The sequence below is a fragment of the Sebastes umbrosus genome, chromosome 5, assembly GCF_015220745.1.
Source record: "Sebastes umbrosus isolate fSebUmb1 chromosome 5, fSebUmb1.pri, whole genome shotgun sequence".
Taxonomy (NCBI): domain Eukaryota; kingdom Metazoa; phylum Chordata; class Actinopteri; order Perciformes; family Sebastidae; genus Sebastes; species Sebastes umbrosus.
Window position 1 is genome coordinate 20710404 of NC_051273.1, and position 16319 is coordinate 20726722.

Sequence of the window (16319 nt, forward strand, 5' to 3'; positions counted from 1 at the left end):
GATGCACTCAGAGTCTGATTGTTGCAGCGAGTAGAAGACGTCCAACATACACATACATTACACCCTGTTACACGGGTCACTGCTGCAGAACAAAGAGTGAGAAGTTACTCATTTCTCAGCATGTGTGCGTGTGTGTGTGTGTGTGTGTGTGCGTGTGTGTGTGTGTGTGGTTTTTAGACTGCTCTGGTCGCAGCGATTATACAGCTATCTCATACCGCAGGCTCTCTCATACCTGACCAACTCAATCTCTCTGTGTCTCCTCAATAATCATAGTGACAGCGAGCAACTAGACATATCTCACCCACTGGCTCACTCCAGAATGGGTATTGACCTACATATCAAATCATACGCTCCTGGCTTTTTGTGATAGAGATTGGGGAAGGGGAAATAACACTGTATGATTGGCAGGCCTACTTTAGTAAACACGTTGCATCCCCTGGGTTTCTGCCTCTTCATATGTACTCGCTGTTATAGGTAAAATACCTAATCCTGCAAGCCAGGACTTCCTGCCATTTCAGCAGTGCTTTCTGTGCTACTGTAACAGTAGAGAACAGCTGAGAGCACCTGGTTGTCTCAATGTGTATTTTTATTAACGAGCCGGTGTCACCAAACTTTTAACAAATGGCCCCCCGGCACCCTGACGCCCCGAAAAACCCAGCTCGGAAATTAAGCATCTGCATCATAAATCTTGGAAAGTTACAATAATTTGCAATTCACTCCCTCATCAAAGGCAATATTACCCTAATTTATTATCTCCCCGCACGAGGGGCGCGCAAAGGCCGTGGAGATAAGAGTTTATCAGGAGGGGGATTGATTTTCATTAACTGATTGTAATAAAGATGAACTGCCTGCCGTGCACACTGACCAAGAGCCACACTTTATTGTAATTGGGACAATTTATTTCATGAGCCAGTGGCTCTACTTTTTTTGTCCCTCCCACTCCTTTTTTTCCATATCTGACTGTCGCTGCTCTTCAAAATGTGAATGTCTCAGCTTGTGATGCTACAGTGACTTCTTACGGTACGTGTCCACAGCCTCCGACCTTTCCACGCATCCCATTCATTGTCTACGTGAGCAGCTGTGCAATGCAGTCTGGTAGCGTGGCGGTGCGATTTGAGAAGGTAGTGACTGGAAGGGAGTCCGCACACTGGGGAAACTCTGGCGAGATTGTTAAAGTTAGGCATTGACCTTGAATAGTTAAGGTTAGGCATTGACCTTGAATAGTTAAGGTTAGGCATTGACTTAAAATAGTTAAGGTTCGGCATTGACCTCTAAGTGTAGTTAAGGTCAGGATAGGTCGCCGGGCAGCGAGTCTCGCGAGAGTTTTTGCAGATCTCATATCAGATTTTGCAGTTTGCGGGCTCCCTTTTTGACACAACCTAGTTTTTCGTGGCAGTCCATCAAGCGTCCAATGCTGGAAAGCGAGGCGATCCCTCGCGATAAAAAACACCTCTGTAGACACGTACCGTTACGTAAGAAGATGATGATTACAAAGTGCATGTGGAGAGGAAAATCAGCAGATCAGATTTGGGTTTCTGGCACCAAAGCAGTACTGTAGTTTATGATGTAAACTTGACTGATACTGATGTTTTCCCTTATTTCAATTTACTGCCTCCTGCTTGTCAAAATGATAATGTTATTTGTTCCTCCTGTCTTTCTCTTACAGTCCCTCCATGATGCATGCTACCTCCCAACTGCCTGATGGTTTATGTTTGTAAATTCTGCTGCCATCATATACGTCCTGATACATATTTCAGTTGTGTCTGCCTGCAGCAGAGCAGAGCAGCATCAGGTGACCTGCTAACTGGTAAAGCCTCCAGTCTCCACAATGACAGATAATCCAAATCATCCTACACGCTGCACTGCTGGGTTTTCATATCAGTATGAAATAGGTACATTTGTAGCATTTTATGATGACTACCAAAGTAGACTCCTGCCTGGTGTGAGAGCAGCAGTGGAAAACAAAATGTTTACAAAAGTTCAAGCTGTGGATGTGCAGCAATAACCCGGCTTTAAAGGGCAATGATACCATCATCACAGTTTCTTCACTTTAACAGGGACGAGGCATCAGCAACAGACTCTGTAAGAGGTTGCAACATGTGCACTCTCAAGGTCCATGAGAGTGAATCCTTGTGCAACGACTCCCCCTCTCTTTGCACCGCGGTCCAGCACTCAACATTCAACATGATATAAAAGCAAAACATCCTGTTTGAATTTTTATTGTAAAATTGGAAAAAAAGGAGAGAAAGAGAGAAAAGCCCCAATAAGCATTTCTTTTTGATACATATCTTTATCTTACCATAACCATAAAAGAAAAAAATAAATAAAAGTGGCTGAATAAATAATAAATAAATAAAATAAATAAATAAATAGATAAATAAATAAACATCAAGTTACATACTTGACCCGATAATTAATTATAAAATTATTTAATCATCAATCATTAATATGAAGTAATCTAAGCAGCAAGTATTAAGAAATTTCAACAGGGGAAAAAATGTTTGGTTTCTCAGGCTAATACAGAACACATAGTTTTTTTTAATACGTTTTTTTTATAAAAAAGATACTGCTTTCCCTGTCAGTTAATCCATGCTGTACTGACACCGCCACAGAAACAGGTGGCGCTCTCCTTTAAAAAAAGAAAGAAGGAAAGAAAAACAACCTGCAAACTGCATCTTCTCCTCCAGGTTTAAAGAATAGTACTGAGATTCCTCTTTTTGCGCCCTGTATGTCAGTAAAGTCTTCTTCACAGACTCCACACTGCTGTTTATATGTTTTTGTATGCTTTGTGCTGAGAAACCAGAAAGTTAACATCTTTATAAAGCGACCCCCCCCCTCCCTCCCCGCCCGACCCCTCCCCCATTTCAAACCCTAATCTATAATGTACCCAAAGAAAGGTCCTGTGCTGATTTTCCATAATATACAGATTTCATATTTATAATAAGCTACTATCCTTAGCATTCAAACCATAGTTAAAGAATCATATTGTTAATACTAGTAGTACCGTAATCTTTAACCCTCCCAGCCCCCATTGAGCATGCTCAGAGATTGAAAGGGCACCATGGATGAGAAATATTAAAAGAAAAAGATAAAAATGGATGCAAGAAGTAGAAAATAAACTGTAGTTTGACCACATGCAGCTGAATTTTAACACTATAGGAATCAACGCTGCTATTTCCTGCCTTTTTTTTTAGTGGATTTTCAATCAGATTTGGCAATACAAAAAAATGTTAACTCAATTTCATTACTTTTCTGAATTTCATAGTGGAAATGTATATTTAGGCTTCTGCACTACGTACAAACGGTCTCCATCTCCATCCGCTGTTTTAATTGCGCTCAATCAAATTTCATTTCTTTCTCTTGGCAGAATGAAATTAACTCAACATCTTTTCAAACTCATTAAATTTCAGCCACAGCTGGCATCTTTAATTTGCATTACCCAAGCTGTTGTGAAGGCCAAATTTAATTTGATTTTAATAATTTAAAAAACTCTCCAGTTGAAATCCCATAAGAAAAGATTTTTGAGTGGGTTTTCTAAGGCCCTGTATGGCCCAGGGAGAGGAGGGCATATATCACCGCTTCCTAAAGCTGCCGGGCTCTGACAGCACAGAGGAAACTAACAGTAACTCACCAGGGGGAAAAAAGCTGTCTTCTGGCAAATATATATGAAATCTAACCTTTTCACTGGAAAACTATTGTATATCATTACAGCCTAAAAGGACCTTCCTCCTACACTGTTATGCTATACCGCAAAATCAAATACTTCTAATCAATATTTCCTGAAAATTAACACAGAATTCAATTTTCAAGGAATCTGGCACACGTCTGATGAGGAAATGCAGTGGATATGCTTGCATAATTTGGCAATTCATGATGAGAAAAGGCATTTTTTACACACTTTCTTTTTACAGCATCTAAGTATTGCCTGCAAGAGAACAATATACAGTGAATGAGGGCAGTAACATTTGTTAATGGTCTCCCGATCCTGCGAACCAGTAATCATAGAAATAAAGAGAATAACAATAAAAGATGTAGTCATCAGGACCTGGGGAGCCGTTCTGGTGATGACATCGGTTGTACCAGACTACAGAGGATTAGTAGTTGTGTTTTCTGTAGACTCTGCATGTGTGGATGGAGCCATAGAGGCGGCATTGTAAAGCACTGATGTGTCTAAAGTTTAGAGCGATGATCAGAGCGCTGAGGTCTCACAAAGTCCTGAGGGGCAGGCTGCTTCAGTGCAAACTCACTCAATGAATGGCAAAGATTTTCAACTTAAAAGAGTGGATGTTAGAGAGTGAAATGGATAAAAAAAAAAAAGGCGACTCGGTAAAAGCATGGAAAACAGATTTCATCTCGGATGTATTGTAAAAAAAAAGCATCACCACAGATGATGCTAGTTTAGTTAATTAATCATATCTGATACGGCGTGATGTGTCGTGACCACACTGTATAGGAGCCATGTGTGACCGGCGCTAATGGTGAGCTGTCGTCTCGTCGAAGCAGCAGCAGCTGTAGCAGCTACACTTACAGGCCTGCTGCTGTCTAATTGATGGATCATTTTGCTCTTAATTTGACCTCCTAAGGCTGGTAATGCCAGGCTGTTCCTCGCCGTGTACAAGCTCTTACTGTGCTATTATACCCTTTGGAAAAAAAAAAAAAACACTATACAGCTGCTCTTCACTGAAGAACTCGTACCATCTACTCTAAACACTATATACAGATCCTGTCGCAGCCACGTAAACCTCTGAAGCTTTCATTATTTAGTGATAATGACCAAGATTTAAGTGTCTTCCCCAGCCGATTAGACTGTTGTCAGGCTATTAAACAGGTGTTATCAGTCGCTATTAGCCCCATAGATGTGGGTCAGTAGGGGCCTAGTACACCCACTAGTAGGTTTTATCATCTATTCACATGGTAGATCACCGAAAGAAGGTATAAAAGAACACAACAGCGACCCAGGAGGCCGGAGTTCGTATACCCTCATGTGAAACCAACAATCTGTAGTTGTCTTTGTGTTCGTCGTTATTTTTAACCCAAAACACAATGTTTTTTTTCCACTAAACTTAACTGTTTTTTTTGCCTAAACCTAAAGTAGTTGTAATTTTATTGCCTAAACCTAAAGAAGCCTTTTTGTTTGTGTTCAAAACGTCACGTTTCAATTCGTTTTACATGTTAGAACGTGTTGCTTTTAAGTTTCACTTTCACAACGTAGTAGGTGTAGCAGGCCCCTAATGACCTATGATAACGCCTATTTAATGACGTGATAACAGTTGAATCGGGTGCCACAGCACATGCAGCCTCTGTCAGATTTGGGGTCCCCTCTGAGACTGTGGATAGTAGTTCCCATGATGCAACCACTGAGAGGAAAAAATGGACTCTGTCACTCAGTCAATTCATTCAAAATGTCAATGCGTAATTGATTGTGCATCTCTTGCCCTGCGGTGCTGCTCCCCATCTGATCAATATTATCATTATCCTAATTATGCTGTGGGTTAGCTCTCGGCCCCCGTGAACTGATGGTCCCTATTAAGAGAGAGATATGCTGGCACTTGGAGGTGAGAAGCGAGAGAGAAAGAGCGAGAGGGGGTAGGAGGAAGAAGAGGGGAGTCTGCTGTCGCCTGCTGAGAGCAGCTGGAGGAGGTTGGCAGCGGGAGAGGGCACGACCCGGCAGGGACCACTGTGACACAGCGATGGAGTCTTTTTTTTTTACAACTGCCGTCAGGCTCATTTGTGTATTTTATTAAGCAGTTACAGATGCTGTGCTGCTTTACTGCTGCGTATCCAGCTCAGCCGGGTGGCACTTTTACCACAGTGCTTTATGGTCAGATTATCTGTAATATCAAGGCTTTAATGATGACATGGAATTACTCTTGCTTCAATTATGGAATTGCAACGCGATGACACGAGCAGAAGACAGCGATACATGGCTAAATACACTGTGGATCAGTGATGTTTGGTGTAAAGGAACAGTGTGTAACACTTCAGGGGATCTATTTGCAGAAATGGAATATATTATTAATAACTATGTTTTCTTTAGTGTATAATCACCTGAAACTAAAAGACATGTTTTTGTTAGCTTAGAATGAGCCCTTGATATCTACATAGGGACAATGGTGTAGCCACATATGTGCCAGTGCCACCCAAAGAAGCAGATGCAGAATACATTTTTAGTTATAGCCTTACTAAAACGAATTACTATTACCAAACAAAACAATCCGCCACTATCCATCTGCAGCCGTGTGGAAGTTGGGAACCCTACACACACATTTAGCAGGAAAAAAAGTCATCAGCAGTCGTTGAGTGCGGCCGGTACCGGGAGAGCACTGACCACTCCGTCCTCCGCACAGCGATTGCCTCATTAACGTTATGTTCCCATTGGGTTTAAATAGAAATAGTTTAATTAAAAATGTTGCTAAATAGGCGCTTTTGCTTTTCACTTTGACACCAAATCCTCTGCCATCATCTTGTCAGTCAACTCTCTCTTGTCCTATGTTTGTGAAACCTGACTCCTGCCATACAGAGCAGACACTTTCACTTTCAATTTGTAACGTCTGTCGTCCAACTATGTATTGATAACAGGGTGCTGATACGCCAAAATGAACTAAATGTCTTTTATTTTTATTAAAAAAAAGCAAACTGACGGTGGGGACGGTGGGTAAGTACGCGGCAAGCCTACCACAACTTTTTATATACAGTATATATACTGAGGTGGAAGCTGGGGTGGCTGTATTAATTAATTAAAGGGCCGATGCATCTCAAAGTCCATCCCTTTTTCATGTGGCACACAGTTTTTCTGATGCACACCCGCAGTGTTTTTTCTGGCTATGCTAGTGCATAGGGAGCGGGTCCTCTTCACGGAGTCTGCCATGTTGCTCTGCCATGTTTCTACAGTAGCCCAAAACGGACAAACCAAACACTGACTCTAGAGAGATCCTTTTGAGTTTTTACGTTACCTGAAGGCCACCGTAGTTCTCTGACACGCTTGTCAAACTGCCGTAACGTGAGCCACCGTCTGACTTCCACAGCTCCTAAAGTAGTGTTATTATGATAAGAATGGCTTCTGAGCGAGGCGAACAGCGTTACCATGGTTTTGGGAGGGAGGGAGGAGTGAGCAAAGGGGTACTCAGTTGGTTGCAATCTGCAAACACACCACTAGACGCCACCACATCCTACACACTGTCCCGTTAAGAGGCTGTTATTGTGTCACTCACTTTTGGCACTACAGGACTGTTTTTCTTCTTCTGCTGACACAATAACACCGACAGATCACACCTCCGAGATGAAATGCTGCGATGTGGATGAAGCAATGAGTGTCAAAAAAAAGAACATATCTGAACATGCCCGAAACAATGTCTAACCCACATATTCTACGCCACTAAAATAGTATAGCTTTATACATATTTTTTTTCTGTTTTGTTTTAATATTCCTTAAACCCAGTAGCTATAAATGTAAAAGGAAAAGAAACCAAAACCCATTTCCTCTTTTTTTTTTTCAACCTGAAGCTAGTATTTCTTCTTAAGTTTAACTTGTAATATTATTAGTAGTAGTTTGTAGTATTAGTATCATTAATACTATATATTACTGTTCAGAACAATAAAAATGTTTGGTCCTTTGGTCCCTTAGGGGTGAAAGATTTGCAGTTCTACTGTTGCTAATGGAAACCTCAGTGACCTCCAAGAGTCATAGTTCTGCGCTTGCTGAGAGAGACGGTGAGAGAATAAGAGAAAGAGGGAAAGAGAAAGAAAGTCTGTCAGTGGACGAATAGAATAGCTTCTTTTTTTCCACTGTTTTTCTTGATCTTCAAGTTTTAACCCTCATTTGTCCAGTACAGTAAAAGCCACAAGCGCCTCTTTCCTTATATATATGTGTATATAATATGTATATAGAAATCTATTTGTTGTTGCTGCTTTTTTGTTTGTTAGTTTGTTGCTTAATTAACAATTCAAGTCTCAACAAGAAAAAAAGTTCTGTTGTTCAGTCTCATCACATCTTTTTTCAGTTTTTTTTTTTCTTCTCCGTCTTTCTTGCACTGTGCCATCTGTTACTGATAAGTCCCCCGGTGGAGCGCCGCCTCCTCTTTCGCATCTTCCTTTTTCCCGCCGTAACCTATATCTTCATAAGTAAATGCTGATATGTCTTCAAAAAATTCCTTATGTGTTGATTTTTTTTAAAACATATTTTGCTTTCAAAGAAAAAAAGTTTAACTCCTCCGAGATATCTTCACGTGTCCTCTAAAACCTGGAAAATAGAAGAAAAAAAAGGCAATTTCAGATCTCACTGCTCATTAAGCTGTCATTTCACAGATCCGTTTCTTTAAACTTTGGATAGTTCAATATGGCTCTATTATATCAGTGAAATGGTCTGGAGAGAGCTAACCCACACTGGCACACCAATCAATCTTTGTCAATCACGGTGATGACAGATTTTCCCATAATTAATACGCCTGCTGTGAGGCATATGAAATCAACCCCTATAGTTTCTACATGTCTGCGGATACTAAAGCTCGAGGAAGAACTCAGCTTTACATGTACTGAACACATTATTTAATACTTATCTGTAGGGCTGTCAAACGATCAAAAATATTTAATCGTGATTAAACGCACATTCTTTATCTGTTCAAAATGTACCTTAAAGGGAGATTTGTCAAGTAGTTAATACTGTTATCAACATGGGAGTGGGCAAATATGCTTGTTTTATGCAAAAGTATATATATATTTATTATTTGAGATCAATTAACAACATAAAACAATGACTAATATTCCCTCACAGGTACTGCATTTAACATAAAAAATATGCACAAATCATAACATGGCAAACTGCAGCCCAACAGGCAACAACAGCTGTCAGTGTGTCAGTGTGCTGACTTGACTATGACTTGCCCCAAACGTTATGTGATTATCATAAAGTGGGCATGTCTGTAAAGGGGAGACTCGTGGGTACCCATAGAACCCATTTTCATTCACATATCTTGAGGTCAGAGTTTTTCCTCGCCAAAATTTAATGTTAGTTTGGAGCATTATTTAGCCTCCTTCTTGACAGTATAACATAAAACTGAGCCCGCTACAACCTTAAAAATCACAAGTTGCATTAATGCCTTAAAGGAATTAGTGGCGTTAAAATGAATTTGCATCAACGCGTTGTTATCGCGTTAACTTTGACAGCCCTACTTATCTGATAAGAAAACTATGAGCTCTTAAATTCAGGCGATCCGAAGAAGTAGGGAGGACAACGTTTGGCCAGACCTCAACTGACACTCTGAGTTAAATCTTCAGCTTCAACCGTAACAGCATTGAGGATCTAAATGTTGAACCGGTGACAGGGCTTTGACACTTTGCTGGCTCACCTGTGCTGCTGCAATGAATACTGAAGGTAGGCTGTGTCAGTAAGGGCGGCTGGCATCCTTCGGTCTCTTTAGCTGGACTTTCAACCTCTTCATCCCGATCTGAAAGCCGTTCATGGCTTGGATAGCTGCCTGTGCACTAGCAGGGTTGTCGAAGCTCACGAAACCTGTGAAAAAGTACAAGTTTATTAGAGTTAAAAAGATAATTACGAGTGCCTAAACAAGCTTTAACATGAGAATTTAAGTCAATATTTAGAGATGATATCTATTGCAAACTGGCAGGCGGAGAACACTGCTGGAAAAAAAAGGGTGATATAAACAAATATCTGTCAGTGTTTTCACTGCTTGATCATCGTGGCCTGTCTGCCTCCTGAAGGAGTCTGGATGTTGTCGTTGAGGCAGGTGGCACCTTTGGGCTGCCTCGCAAATGCTCAGTGCTTGTGACAGCCTGCTATAAAGTTGTTTTTAAACTAAAAACAGGCTTGAAGGATTATTTTTTTCAGAGTTTAATATGTCCACAATGAACACTAGTGTGTTAGAATTGGATTTCGACCAGCTGCTTCTTGGTGCACAACGTCTCATCAACTTTTAGCAATTGCGAAAATAACTGACCACTGTGGGACTCCAGATGCAACAAGTGTGGGGGTGTTACTGCCTTAAAGCATCACTGTTGTGATGTTATCTTGTGGTTGACAGTTTTTATCTGTTTTATCTTTTAACAGTTTTTAAGAGATGTAATATCAGGCACTTCTGTGATCAGAGAGGCATCCAAAGCCTCTTTTCCACTGGACAAAAAAAACACCCACTAACATCTGGCTTCTGTCTTCAGCGGGAAAGGTTACAATTGGCATTCATTCCCGGGATAAGTGACTCAACTGACTAGTCACGGGTATTTTTCGGCTCCAGCTCTGATCGTCAGTGATGAAAACATGACACCCGGGTGGATACGCTCATTTTCGCTCCTTTTCTGGCGCGATGCTATGTGACACGCATTGAAGTTGATATATAATAATCAGATCAACATGGATTTGGACAATTATTAAAATGTATTAACGTACAAAACATAAAATTAATATACCTTCCTCAAAGTCACCAGACTCCATTGATAGAAACATTCATTTTACCTCGCTGATCATCAAAACACACTTCATTCAAACTTGACAGAAACAAGATAAAACTCATCAAAACCGCCTTGGTTAGTCTTTCCACTGATCCAACAATCACCAGCTCTGGTTTGAGAGATTGAAAGAGAGACTGAATAAGTGACAGATATAAACAAATAAGTAACCACTGTAACCGTTTTACTGTTTAATAACTCTGATTCCTGGTGCATACGTGACGTTGAACGTGACACACCAGAAAACCGCCCCAGAAAGGCTGCTCATCTACTGGCAATGGGAAAGGAGTCTATTACACTACTGTTAGCGTGTTTTCACGTGTTTAAAAGAACTACATATATGCACTAAGTTTGGTGGAAAAAGGGTATTAGAGAGTACGACATGTCCAGAATATTTTGAAGGTTAAGAAGGATGCAACTACTGATTTTGGAGGGTTAAATGGGATATAAAAATATCTAATGAATCATTAGTAGACTTAGATGTGAAACGAAAGAGCCGTTATATGCGCTCCTCAAAGCCACCAGTAATTTTACCTCACTGATCGTTGTAAAACTAACGTTTTATTTTGTTTCTGTTTTTCGACAGAAACAAAATAAAACTCATCAAAACCATCTTTGTTAGTCTTTCCACTGTTGCAACAATCACCAACTCTAGTTTGAGAGCCTGAAAGGGAGACTGAATAAGTAACAGATATAAAAAAGAAGTAACCACCGTAACAGTTTCGCTGTTTACTAACCCTGTTTTCTGGCATGTTTGTCAAGTCGTGAGGAAAAAACAGAAAGGCTACTCATCTACTGGCAGTGGGAAATGAGTCGTCCATTTTTAGCAGGTTTTCCAGTGTTTAAATAAACGCATATACGCACTAATTTTGGTGGGAAAAGAGTATTCAGAGAGTATGACATGTCCAGAATATTTTGGAGGTTAAGAAGGATGGAACTGCTGATTTTGGAGGGTTTAATATAATAAAAAGATGTAATGAATCACTAATCTTTTGTTACCTTTGTAACTATTTACTTTTGTAATCAGTATCACGATCAATTCATCCCTATAAATACTTCCTGTTTTTAACTTAATATGTTTTACAACATAGCTTTCTGACATCCCTAGAAAGCCCCAAAAAATACAAAAATGAATGAGCACAAGCCCCTGTGCAAAGTAGTTCGACCGAAAACAAGAGCAAACATAGTTCATCATGAGGAGACAAGTCTGCATTTCCCCCAAGATACACCCCTCCTCAAACCTATGCTGAACATCCTGTTTTCATCATGGGTAAAAATAAAGCCTTGAGAATTCAGTGACCAGAAACTGCAGTGGAGTGTGTCTCCGCTTGATGCGCTCCCCCGTGTCTGTGGTGTCATTAGGAGCAGCCGATGACCCGCGGAAAACAGCAGGAGCCTCTCCACGTTCACGGCCACCTGGGAGAGACGTCCACCCGGCCTGCTCGGCTCCGGGTCGGCACCATTAGGGCGAAAGGCTGGGCGGCGCGCGGGAGAGGCTGAATGCAAGTCTGAAGAAAGTATAGAGGCAGGGAAAGGAGGTGACCTCCTAACCCGCCATCAGGTTAACACATTCGGGCTGGGAGCGGAGATGAGATGGAGAGGAGACGCAGGCTTGGATCTCTAAGCCCTCCGCTCAGTCCTGTCACACATTACAAGTGTGCTTTCTCTCTGACTCTATGTTTCCTTGTCTTCTGCACACCATCAATCTAAGTTTATCCCCTCTTTCTCCTCTCTAGATTAATTACACCAGTGTGCTCCCTGTTTCCCCAGGCCTAACATTATGTTGTAAATGCATAGTGTATAAGTCAATACTGCAAATAGCTCTTCTTTCATGAATTTATATGTTATTAAGTCCCCCCAGGGAGACAGGACTGGCGATCAATTTTGCCCAGGGTTCTGCTGTTCCCTGAAGTGAAAACAAATGCTGATCCATAATTGTCCTTTGCCTCCCCCCCCCCACCGCCACCACCCCGCCATCCCTGCTGCCTGTCTCCTCAAAGTTGTTATAAGCCCCGAGGCTTGTTGGTGTGTGTTGGCTGACGGAGCTAAATGGGACGGGAGGCGTGGAGGTGTGTGAATCAGCCTCAGCAGCGAGGGTATTGACAGATATTGGGGTTACAGAACGGTGATGCTGAGACAGCACCTCGAGGTTTTCAGGTCACACAGCTGCCAAACAGAAACAAGGACATGGGCTCTGATCGACTGCATCATGGCTAGTTTGGCTACGATGTATTCAGCACATTTTCTAACAGCACTGATGCCAAAACACCACAGTCATCAAGATGCAAATTCAGGTCAGTCAGTCAGGGGTAAGATCCTTCAATCCTTTATGTCTGCGTGCCGTCAAACATCATCAAAATCTACAGCACCGAAAAAAATATATTTGTTTAACAAATTCTTTGTTGCGCAGTATGAAAACAAAAACTTCCATTATTGTGAAAATGTAACTATGAAGCTTCACGCCTTAACTGTGACTTTTTACACAACACCCACAAATGTCTGAATATTTTGAAGAAAAAAATATAAGAGATCATGCGGCAAAAACAAATTTTGTTTTGTGAAAGAGCACTGCGTCCAACGCCTGAAAACATCCATTAGACATTTCCCTTGAGTGTATTTATGCAAATCGATGTTGAGGTAATTTTCCTCTGTATTGCTCTCTACTTCTTTACATATTAGAAATAATAGTAGAGGCCTGCAGACCTGTCAAAAATGCATCTTTATGTCAGTGGTTAATAATTACAAACTAATATAATTATTAGGGCTGGAAAACAAATTGATTCACCTATGTATCGCAATTTGTTCATTTTGAAATAGATTTTTTAATGCCAGAAATCTATATATTTGCTTCGTTTGAGTCTATGCAGAGGTAGAAGGAAGTTACCGCTTTTATTGTTGTAGTCTGAGTAATGTGACGTCATATCAGTTCTGTATCCGTCAACCAAAACAAACCGCAGCAGCGAGCCGAAACGAGAAAGCAGAAAACGGCAGAGGGTCCGCGTGGATACGACCTGCACTCTCACATTTTAAATCCAAAGTGGTAAACAATACACATAGAGTAAAGTATTGTAAGACTTTGGGTTTCACATATTGCCAGGAAAAGCAGAGCTAGACATCACGGCTAAAGCTGCATGCTAACTCTCTCATGGACAGGAAACGGTATTGTATTGTGGTAACATGCTGGTCAAGCCAGCCGTCACTCTCATCTCCGTGGTCAAATGGGCCGATGCTACAATTGTAGAGCACCCATATACTGACATTTATGTTAAATGCATTCAAACGGCCCGATGGAGCTGACCATGGATGTATAAAGAAAACAGAGCTGACGGGGAGAGCTAGAGACGGACTTGGTGAAGTTAGCGAAAGTTTACGAGTGTGACTACCCCTGGTTTTCAAAATAAAGTGTAAACAAAGGGAACTGTATATATAAAAATCATATTGGAAATAAGATTGATTGGATTATATTCACCAGAAGTATAAAACATTACATGTCCCTTATTAATTAAAAAGAAAATACCACTAATTTGTGAAGGAAATGTCTTTATTCTTTGATTTTAGATTTTTTTTTTGGTGTTTTAATTCAACATTAACCCCATGATCCAGTGTTAAAAAAGAAAAATCGCACTTAATCGCAATACTTGACAATGCTTATACAAACAATACTTAAAAATTGCATTACATATTGAATCGGCACCCAAGTATCTTGATAGTATTGAATCGGGAGACAGGTGTATTGTCCCAGCCTTAATAACCATACCGACAGCTTTATCGAAGAAGAAGTCAGTAAAAATGTATAGAAAAAGCAAACTATTCTTATATAGTAGGGTATAACTGTGTGTCTTGGACTTGATAGCTGTGTGAGTGGCAGTGAGTAACTCACCGAAGCACTTGCTCTGGTTGGTTGCCCGGTCCATGAAGACTTTAGAGGAGATGACGGTGCCGAAGGGCAGAAACATCTGCATGAGTTCATTGTCTCCAAACTCCTGTGGCAGGTGGTAGATGAACAGGTTACAACCCTCTGGACCTGAACACAGACACAGAGAGAGACGGAGAGAGAGTGTTGGTGGGTGAGGGACAGAGGGAGAGACAGCTGTGAATTTGTCATTTTGATCTATGCAGTCTCTCGAGTCGACTAAATTAAGATAAGTGGAAATAGATTTCCAGGACATCTGTGACATTATCAGTGATAACTGTTCTTAAACACACAAAGATAAATTGAAAAAGTTCTGGCATTGATTTGCTGATACTGAATGGAGGACAGTGTATTTAAAATTACTATTTACATTTTCAAAACTTGTCTGATTAAATATGAACATGAAGGACTAAATCTAGATGACAGATCAAAGATTTTCCAACTAGTAACTATCTATATTGTGATCAATACACTGCAAAATAAATAAAATCTATTCAATCAAAACTAATAAAAAGAGTTTTAGGTAACACTTTCTATGACGCCCATGTCTATAATGCATTATAAACGAATATATAATGGTTTATAATCTGCCTACAGCACTGCATATTTATAGTTATAAGCTCTCATATATATTCACAATGCTTTATAACAATAATCACAACACAATAAAAACATTTTATAATGACATGTAAGGTCAAGTATCATAATACTTTATGATTGCTGGTCACTTACTGACATTTCTTTTTTGCAAGGATCATAGTGTATTATAATTCTCATAGCTGTAGTACATTATCATCTTTTTATAATCACTGTCATAAGGCATTACAATGTGATTATAAGTTACTCAAATTTTTCCACTGTTTGCTTTAATAAAAAACACATTTTACAATATTTTGAGTATATTTTTGCATAGATTTAATGATTTTTTTCATTTCATGATCATTTCACTTAAATGCACCGATTGCAATTTTATTGGCCAATTCCGATTTCCGATTTTTTTAAAGTCTGACCTGCCGATTACAATTTTCTTTCTAAGAACTATAACTGACAACAAGGCTCCAGACGAACTAATTTCTACCACCATCCCCAAAAAGTCAGTGCGATTCTATATGCTATCCTCATCTATAGTGGTTATTTGCATTAAAACACACAATTAAAATGATTAGGAAATAAATCATTGTGTTTTTATTTAAATATTTTCTTTGATTAAAAAAAATCTTGGCATTAGTATATTAGTAATTATATATTATAAGCTGCTTAGAGTTAGTGCTAGTGAAGTTAAACAGGTCATAATTCCCTTTCTAATATCTATGTTATATTGCTGTGAAAACTTCTCTTTCAAACAACTGTATTTATTCAAGTTTCTTGCCAAAAACAACATTTTTCAAGATTGCATTTGAACACATCATGATGAAGTTACAATTTACCATCACTCAATACTCATTTTCATTGAACATATAATGCAAGTCTGTTAGCTCTGTTATAAGCAGGACTGCCAGGGAGAGACCCCGAGCTGTCGGCAGACGAGCCCATAATAAGTATGTTTATAATGCATTATAGACATGGGCGTTATAGAAAGTGTTACAGAGTTTTAAAAAAGAAAGAAATAAAACTTGTCATGTATATAATGTGTAAAACTGAGGGCTTGATTGCTTCATATGGGGCATTCAATCATACTTTCTCACCTCTTGTTATCTCCAATAATAAAAGCACGTAGACATAGCCAATAAGAAAAGAACCGTTGTTACTAATTCACAGCAAATTACACAACGTCAATGCATAGTGAGTTATCTTCAAGTTAGTTGCCGCAATTTTCTACTTTCTACATTTTCATTAATTTAATTTCTTCCATCTGGGTTGCAGCAGCGCCACTATTCTCACAGCGAGGGATTTTATTACATAACTTTAATTATTACTTGTGAAAAAAAGCATGGGCCTATGTAGATTA

The 16319-nt window shown here is 39.8% G+C and overlaps 1 protein-coding gene across 15 annotated transcripts in view; it reads right to left on the reverse strand.

Annotated features, from left to right (window-relative positions):
• Positions 1 to 7775: 7775 nt before the first annotated feature.
• The window catches only part of celf5a (cugbp, Elav-like family member 5a), a 253865-nt gene continuing 245321 nt past the window's right edge, over positions 7776 to 16319 (reverse strand). For all 15 annotated transcript variants that reach the window (XM_037769149.1, XM_037769138.1, XM_037769151.1 and 12 more), the window contains 3 exons: positions 14339 to 14482; positions 9345 to 9508; positions 7776 to 8239 (listed from right to left, as the gene is read on the reverse strand). In XM_037769149.1, the coding sequence (XP_037625077.1) occupies positions 9381 to 9508; positions 14339 to 14482 (272 nt within the window). In that variant the 3' untranslated portion in view covers positions 7776 to 8239; positions 9345 to 9380. The remainder of the gene's footprint in view (positions 8240 to 9344; positions 9509 to 14338; positions 14483 to 16319) is intronic.